At 29.0% G+C, this 9,635-nt stretch overlaps 1 protein-coding gene across 3 annotated transcripts in view; it reads left to right on the top strand.

Annotated features, from left to right (window-relative positions):
- LOC136076832 (serine/arginine-rich splicing factor 4-like) overlaps window positions 1–8,110 on the top strand; it is a 14,968-nt gene extending 6,858 nt beyond the window's left edge. For 2 of the 3 annotated variants that reach the window (XM_065790390.1, XM_065790388.1), the window contains exons 2-7: window positions 4,135–4,332; window positions 4,684–4,770; window positions 4,962–5,489; window positions 5,830–6,325; window positions 7,642–7,763; window positions 7,905–8,110. In XM_065790390.1, coding sequence (XP_065646462.1) covers window positions 4,737–4,770; window positions 4,962–5,489; window positions 5,830–5,894 — 627 coding nt within the window. In that variant the 5' untranslated portion in view covers window positions 4,135–4,332; window positions 4,684–4,736 and the 3' untranslated portion in view covers window positions 5,895–6,325; window positions 7,642–7,763; window positions 7,905–8,110. The remainder of the gene's footprint in view (window positions 1–4,134; window positions 4,333–4,683; window positions 4,771–4,961; window positions 5,490–5,829; window positions 6,326–7,641; window positions 7,764–7,904) is intronic. The other variant, XM_065790389.1, reaches the window with a different exon arrangement.
- Window positions 8,111–9,635: the final 1,525 nt, after the last annotated feature.

Genomic DNA, 9,635 nt, shown 5'->3' with positions numbered 1-9,635 from the left:
TATTTGGTGAAGTTTGGTCCAAACATCACATAAGTCACAGCAGACCTATTTTTATTAAATTATATTTTTATTTTATGAACACCACACTTAAGGCTCACAGTGTTGTTGTCCTCATCACTGACACTATCATTAATGTCTTGTAAAGTCTTACCCTTAATTTTACCACATATCCTTAACATAGTTATAGGCATATGTCATAGTCTGGCGAGTTATAGAGGATTTCCAGCCCCTTTCTCGTTTCTTTAGTATGTACAAACCATGAAGTGGACAAAAAGCTCCATTACCAAATCTTTATTTACAAACGAAATTTAACTGTTTCTAAAAGTATTTAATTTTTGTTTTTTAATAAACTATATCTATTTAATGTTTATAAAATCAAAACATTGATTTTTTTATCTGATCAATGTTATTTGCTTGTTTAATCAACTTTTTGGAATTTGGGGGAATTAAGCCCCTGCTAATTTTAAAGTTTTAAAGTTCTATTAACTTTTATTATCCACAAAACTGCGCAAAAATGTCATTGCTTAAATGCTTTAAATTCTTGGTGTTTTAACGTTGTTAAAACTTCAAGAATTGACTTTAAATAAATGAATGAACCATAGGAATGAAACAAATGATTTTGAACTTTTGAAAATGTTTTAAACAAATTCCATAAAATAGAATTTGCTTAAAATAAACTCCATTACAAAAAATTGTTAAGTATAGAAATATTTTACCGTTACAAATTAAGACAACATCGTTATAAGTTTAAAGATCAAAACATTAACAAAGAAAAGATACAAAAGATAAGTTTATTCTTTAATGATCATTACAAAACAAGTTTAAAAAAAAGCGATGTATGTATGTATATTCAAACTCATTCATTCAAAGATTTTCAAACATTCTTTTTAAATTATTAAAAGAAAGCATTCAACTGAACATCTTTTTAAACATTCGATTTATATAATGAACCTTTGATTTGTTTTTTAATCATTTTCCTTAAAATTATTATAATTATTTTTTAACATAACTTTATAATAAAATTTAATTAAATTAATTTTCTTATTAGTCTATTATGTAAATTTCAAATTAATTTATTTCTTAAAACCTTAGCCGGCGATAAAATCTTTTTATTAGAACTGTTATGTCACGCAAAATCATAAAGCTCTTGCAAAAAGCTGTTTAGAGGAGCAGCTTGCATGGCTTGTCGTGCTTGTTTTAGGAGAGCAGTGTTTGAAAGTCGTTGTTGTTGAAAATAATTTTTATTTTTTAGATGTCTTACATTAATAATTGGAGAGCACATAATTGTGTAATCAGTCATTTAATTAACGAGGCCCTACAAGATGGTGATGATGACAATGTACAGTTTATTACCAATGAAGTTGAATCTCTTTACTCTGAATCAGTTCATTTTAGTAATAACAGTTTTAATAATTCTCCTATTGAGAATTTAAGTGATAAGAGTAGTACATTGCATTCTCAAGATCTTACTAATATAAGTTTTGAAAATATTGACCCAGTTGTAGAATATTTTCTTTCTGATGAACTAGCTTCCTGGGCTGCTCGAAACAAATGTACACGTGTATGCATTAATGAACTTTTAGAGATTCTTAGTAAAAATGGACATAGCAATTTACCAAAAGATTGCAGGACGCTGATGAAAACGCCACGTTATATACAGACTTACAGACCACGTTATATACAAACTGTTAGTGGAGGAGAATATGTTTACCTTGGTATTTTAAATGGTATAACGAAAATAATGGAAATGTATACAGGAAATAAGTTATCTCTAAATCCAATATATTTAGAAGTTAATATCGATGGAATTCCTTTGTTCAAAAGCATTAGTAAACAGTTTTGGCCAATACTTGGTGCATTTGGAGGAATGAAACCTTTTATTATAGCATTGTACTGTGGAATGCAAAAACCAGATCCTGTTTCTGAATTTCTAAAAGATTTTTTAGTAGAATTTCGTGATTTAAAGGCAAACGGCTTTACTTTCAACAATTTGTTGTTTAAACTTGATTTAAAATATTTTTGCTGTGATGCTCCAGCAAGGCAGATGTTAAAATGTGTCAAGGCGCATAGTGGATATTACTCTTGCGAAAGATGTACTGTAGAAGGCACTTATCTAGAAAATAGGGTTATTTTTGAAGAGCAACGATGTCTTTTGCGCAATGATCTGGACTTTTCACATCAGAGTTATCAAGGAAGTAATCAATTGATTTGAAGTATACTTATTGATTATGAGATTCCTTGTGTAAAAAACTTTTTGCTGGACTCAATGCATTTAGTTTTTTTAGGTGTAACAAAAAGATTACTCAATTTTCTGAAAGAAGGTCCAAGAGTTTGCAGACTCTCTCAGATGAAAATTAACGAAATATCTTGTCATCTGGAGCAATTAAAGTTACCAAGTGAATGTAATAGGCAGCCAAGATCTTTAAAAGAGTTAAAAATGTTGAAAGCCACTGAGTTTAAACAATTTCTTTTATACACTGGTCCAGTTGTTTTAAAAGGAATTCTGAAAAGAGATAGCTATATAAATTTTCTTTCTTTTAGTATTGCAATAAGAATTATGTGCTACAAAGAGGTTGAAAGAAGAACCGCATTGTTACCATATGCAAAAGAGCTTCTGGAGCGGTTTGTTTTTAACTCAAAAGATTTTTATGGTCGAACTTTTTCAACATATAACACCCATTCCTTGATCCATATACATGAAGATGTCATGAATCATGGAGAAGATCTGATTTCAATGTCAGCTTTTAAGTTTAAAAACCATATGCAGGTTTTAAAGCATTTTATAAGAAATGCAAATAGTCCACTTGTTCAAGTCATCAAAAGAAGTACAGAGTTAGAGAATGCAAGCAAATTAATTAAACATAAACATATAAAAGATGACATCTCAAGTATTAACAGAGATAGTTGGTTTTGTTTAAAAAACGGGAACTTAGTCAGTGTGATAGAAAAATTGGATAATGAGTTGTATAATTGTAAAGTTGTTAACAAAAGGCGTACAAGTTATCTTTTTCTTGAACCTTGTGACTCTAGACATTTGGGTATTTACGTTTTTGATAAAGATATTTGAATGACCAATATAATTATTTCTAAAAATGAAATTCTTTGGAAACTTGTCTGTTTAACTCGTAATCAAAGTTATGTTTTGATGCCTTATGTTCACAATATTAGATTTTAAGTTTGTTTGAATTTTTTTTTTCTCATAGTTTTGACATATAAACAAAGCTATTATATGTGTGTGTGTGTGTGTATATATATATATATATATATATATATATATATATATATATATATATATATATATATATATATATATATATATATATATATATATATTAGAGGGTATTCTAAAAATTAAAGATTGTTTTAATTTATTTTTTTCAAAGTATTTTGTGAGCTGTTTTTATTTAACTTCAGCATCTTTTTTGTTAATATTTTATTATGTAAAGTTTTACTTTTACTTATAGTTTGGTGATGTTACTATGGTTTTAAAATGATTTTATGTTTTTATTATCTATCATACAAAAATTTTTTAAACACTTCTTGGAACATAACTGTTATTAGGTCTTTCAATATTCTCTTTCTATTGCCTCCTTAAATTTAGAGGTGTAACATATATGATCTTTTATTTATCTAGCCTATATAGATACCTAGATATGAGTCTAGATACAGATATGCCAAATAATGTGTTTGCATTTATCTTGTTAAGTTTTAATTGAAATTTAAAAAAATATTTGGAACCACTCATAAAGAAAGTCATGCAAAATGGGGAAGTAGTGGATCACGTTAAAAAGGTTTAGGTATACAGCGGAAGACATTTTTCAGAAAAGGGTTTCACTTTATAGAATTTTTATTTATTTTTTATAACATTTTAAACATGTGAAAAACTACGCTATGCTATGCATGTGTCTTAATGAAGTTATTGTTAAAGAATATTTTTATTTTATTTTTTAAAAGTGGAGCAACATTTGTTTGCACGTCAGACATTCAATGTGCATGTCTAAAGATGGATAAAATAAAGTTTTATAATAACGCTTATTCTGCTAAGAAAAGGATATCATATCTAATACACCTCTGAAAAGGCATTTTATATTGTACTTTTTACTTGTCATAGATTCAAGGGTTTTTTTCTTTTAGTCTATAATGTCGTATACAAGAGCTTGTTGGTTGGAAAATAAAAAAGATTTTGAGAGAGTAATTCCCTCAAGTTGGGTGGATACAACAAGAAATATCGTTTATTGGCCAAATGGTTTGCATGTAAAACGTGCATTGAAAATTTAGAAACGCCTAAAACTGGATGGAAACAGTTCTCTCTAATCAAAGTGAAAATTAGTGGTATGTGTTAAATATTTTTTAAGTGATTTTATATATTTTTATTGTAGTTATACCAGAGAAACTAAACTAATGTTGTGTGCATACAGCATTACAACATTTTTAGTAATCAAGGATTTTTATTATGTTCAAAAATTGATCATGAAAATAAATAATAGCATATATAAATATACAATTAAATAAAATATATAGATATAAGATATAAGTTGGTTTACTTTTAAGTATTATATCACTAAAACTCATAAAGTTGGGTGTAAACTCATTACCAGTGAATTTGATGTTTATGGAAGTTTTGAATCTTGTTAATTGGTAATAAATTATTCTTTTTATCAGTTTTTATTGCTGTTTTTTAAGGTACAAAAGAAGACTGTGAAGGCTGCACAGATTACACGACCACCGAGGAAATAATGGAACCAGTGGAAATAATTTCTTCTGATAAAGGTAAGTTGATGTACTATTGTAGATATTTATTATTTATGTTAACATATGCAGCATAAAGTGTACTTTTTGTTTGTATGTATATTTTATTTCCTGAGCTTTAACCAGGTACTTTTTTTTACTTTTTAGGTATTTGCCTTTTCTGTATTAGTTTTTGTTAGTATCTAATTTATTTTTTGCATTTTACCTTACAGGAAAAATCTTTCCAAATATACCTACAACATTCCCAACATGTAAAGTCATTGGAACTGCCCCACCACCCCGTTTACAATCCACTCCAGTTAGACCACCACCATCAAGATCAAATCACTCACAACCTAGTTTACATTCAAGATCACATTCAGGGTCAAACTTGCATTCACGAGCACATTCACGGTCAAGGTCACGATTACGGTCTAAGTCTCGTTCACGTTCAAGATCACGTTTTCAGTCAAAGCCTCGTTCACGATCAAGATCAGGTTCACACTCGAAGTCTAATTCACATTCAAGGTCACATTTGCAGTCGAAGTCCCCATTACGCTTGAAGTCTTGCTCACAGTCTAGGTCCCAATCACGAAGTTCACGATCTCGATCAAACTCAGACTCAAGATCTTCTCATTCAAATTCAAATGTCTCCAGACTTGGGTTGGTTGCATTATCACCAATTGTCTGTAAGTCTACCCCAATAAAAAGAAAAGATGCTGTGCATTTTAGACGGAAAGATTTTCCTATGGACGTTGGAGGTGAGAATTTTATTATTTTAGGATTTTGTTTTGAATGTTATTTTAAGTTTTAAGTTATGCAGCACATACGTACAGAGTACGGCACATTTTTCCATACACTCCACAAGCCTGGTTTTGATTAGCTTCTTTTAATCACCATACTCAAGTGGTAGTTTAAAATACTTATTATTACCTCTATTTATTTCTACTAGTTAGTAATCTCTAGTTGTTACCTACATAAAAGGTATTTTGTTTATCAACAAAATTTCCAAACAAAAATAAACAAATTTATTTAAAAAATAGTAACTCAATGGGTCATATATTTTCATTATTGGGTAAATAATCACCTTTTCTCGTTTAGACTTTCAATACAATGTGATAAAATTGCTGACAAAGCAGTTAGAAAACCACAATACAATACACTGACAGCGTGAAACAACAGTGGCTGGAATGAATTTAAGTAATCTTCCTGCTAAATTTCTCCAAGTTGATGAACTTTTGGATTTTGAAAAGGTCTTGATTAGTGATGAAGATCTGTCTAAGAAACTTGTAAGTTATCATTTTATTTGGGCATTAGATAAATGGTTTATCTAATGGTTTATCTATTGTTTCACATATCCAGTTATAATAAAAGAAAATGTACAGTTATTTCAGATGAATGAGTTTATTTAAAGGATATGGTTATTGTTTTATTAGGAATAATTGTTTTTAAAAGTATTTACAAAGTTTTTAAATGTTTCTAAATTCTATGCTCTTATTCCAATTAATTAATTTAATGAAGTTAATAACTTCAAAAATGTTTTTGTTATGTCTTGTCTATGTTAATATATATAAAATATTAAAAACATCCTAGAAAGGTAATATTGTCATGTTTTTATGTTGAATCAAAAACAAATTTAATGTCAAACACCAAATTTTGTATTAACCATAGAATTACTTTCAATTTAGTAAAATACTATTTGTATTGTTAAATATTGTAAATCGAGGCGTTTATCGGCCGGTCGACGTACACGACAAATGTCATCGCTCCCAATGATGTTGAACTTCGATTCTTCACTGAACAGGACAGTTCGCCATTTCTGCACATTCCAGCAAATATGAGATGTAGTAAACAGGAGTCTTTTCTTCTGGTTTTTTAGTGAAATCAGCGGTTTCTTTGCATGGCGTCGAGAAAACAATCCGGCTTCAACAGCACGTTGTCTGATTGTTCGGTAAACTTCGATAAACTGTCTTGATAATACTGACTGATTGACTTCCATATACTGACTGAATTACATGTCGATTTACATGTCTCTTGTATAGTAAAATGAACCTGTGTGAACCTGTTCTGGAAGATTCTAGATGCTTGTTTTCGATGCTTCTGAAAGCCTCTGGATGTGTCTGGATGCTTCTGAATGTTTTTGGATATTTCTGGATGCTATTGGATGCTTCCAGATTCTTCTTCTGGAAACTTCTGCATGCTTCTGGAAACTTCTGGATACTTCCTTTAATTATTAAAAAACTTCCGTGGCGTTGACACGGACCAGACTTAAGAAAATGAAACAAACCAAAAAAGTTGCACTTGTTTTGTCCGTTGCAAAATGGCACTTGTCAGCGAAATTCTTCCTGTGTGCTGTCACCTGTCAGCTAATTGCTCATGTCATGGCATGCTATGACTCCAGACTCCTGAACTTTTTGCTGTGGTAGTATAGTTCGTTTCGTTTTTAAGACATGTAAATATAGGAACATTTTAGCATTGTTTGATGTTGGTTGCAAATGTTTTGTCCAATACTTTTTGTCCAATACAATATATATATATATATATATATATATATATATATATATATATATATATATATATATATATATATATATATATATATATATATATATATATATATATATATATATATATATATATATATATATATATATATATATATATATATATGTATGTATATTTTTATATATATATTTGTATATATATATATATATTTATATATATATATATATATATATATATATATATATATATATATATATATATATATATGTATGTATATTTTTATATATATATTTGTATATATATATATATATTTATATATATATATATATATATATATATATATATATATATATATATATATATATATATATATATATATATGTATATGTACTTATTTTGTTATTATAGCCTGATGTCACAAAAAGTTATGGCTTGTTTCAACATGAAAGGAACAAACCGCCATCAAAGAAAATCAGACACGCAAGATAAATTAAGTTTCGAAAAGTTAAAAATTTACGAGCTTATCGTTGGTATTTTTTCTTGTTTTATAATAAAATGTTTACGTTAACAGATTATTTAAACTCTCATTAGTTTATTGCTTACTTTATTTAATCCCCGAAATAAATTTTAAATGGTATATTATACTTTTATACAGTGAACTTTCTATTTAGCGAGTGTCATGATGAAAAAAACGGAATCCACGGTAACCGATATCAAAGCGGAAGTGCAAAAGATTTTACGGTATGCTCCAAGCAAACTTGTTGCCGAGAAAGGTGGCCATCTACACAAAGATTCTATTTAAATATATATATTTGGTTTTTGTATTGAATGTTTGTACGCCAGAAATATGTTATATTTAATTATATGTATTAAATTATTTTATGACTGCTCTACGTCGAATGACATCGTATTTATGTCGGTTATCTGACGTCTTTCCGATGTTGGTTTGACATCGCTTTACGTCGAATGACATCGCATTTACGTCGGTAATCTGACATCTTTCCGATGTTTGGTTTGACATTGCTTAACGTCTGAAGACATTAATTTACGTTGGAATTATGATGTCATTCCGATTTTGGTCTGACATCGATCAAAGTCGAATGACATCTATTTACGTCTGTAATCTAGCGTCGTTCCGATGTTGATTTGACATCGCTCAACGTCGAATGACATCTATTTACGTCGATAGAATTACGTTGTTCCGATGTTGGCTTGACATCGCTCAACATCGAATGACATCTATTTATGTCGTTTATTTGACGTCGTTTCGATGTTGGTATGACATCGCTCAACGTCGAATGACATCTATTTACGTTGGTATTAAGACGTTGTTCTGATGTTGCTTTAACATCGCTTAACGTTAAATTACATCGGAATGCTGACGTCGCCCGATGTCTTTTTTTCCGACGTCGCCCAACATTTCCATTCCCAACGTTAATCCGACGTCAATCCAACGTCGAGATCCGACGTCGCTCGACGTTGTTCTAACGTCGAAATGCCCACTGGGAAATTGTTCAGGAGAGAGGAAATAGTAAAGTAATTAGTCAATATATGCTTATTCTTGATGTTTTAATTTATGTAATTTTTTTCGTGTCTTTTTAAATTTGTCTTAAGGCACATGAAATATAATTTTAACAAAAAGAATAAAAAAATAAAAGTTTAATAAAAAAAGTAAAAAGTCGTTTCTGGACAAAAGACGTTTTTCCTTTAAACATTGTCGGGACACTAGACCGTTTTTATATTGAGCTAACTTTGCTTCACATTGTTGTAAGACAACAGTCATTATACCATTGTAGATACTGAAAAAACTAAAAAGGTCTTATACATAACTCATTTTTACAAAAACTGGTCAACCGACCTTTGTCTTCTGAGGTACAGGTATTAAGATTTAAAGTGTATTTTAGTCTATAGTTTTGGTTTAGTTTATAGTTTTTTTGAGTTTATTTTTAGTTAGTTTTTGCTTCAGTTATCGTTTTTCTTACTTTAGTCATTTTTATGAAGGAAATGAGGGGAATAGGTAAAAAAGTTATTATTATATATTTATTTATATGTAAATATTATTTTATCGATTATACTGAGATATATTTTTTTTCTACATGTTACATTCTTTGGTGTCTTAGTGATGCTAGATTCTTTAGTGTCTGGTAGAAGCATAACTGGTAGGGCTGTGTTTTATATTTTGTCTATTTTGTATGGAGAAATATGTGCAATAGGTGAAAGAATTAGTTATTAAATTTAACTTTTTTTAAATGTTTGCGTTTTACTCATGTTTTCATTAAAATAAACTTTTTCACATGTTTAACCCTTTTAGTATGCTCTCATTTTTTATTTTTATTTTATATATTTAGCATCGTCTTCAATTACCTGTGAAAATGGTGTGTTTATGCATTATATTTTGATTA

This window comes from Hydra vulgaris, chromosome 02, assembly GCF_038396675.1.
Source record: "Hydra vulgaris chromosome 02, alternate assembly HydraT2T_AEP".
Lineage (NCBI taxonomy): Eukaryota > Metazoa > Cnidaria > Hydrozoa > Anthoathecata > Hydridae > Hydra > Hydra vulgaris.
This window is presented reverse-complemented; position numbering and strand designations above follow the sequence as displayed.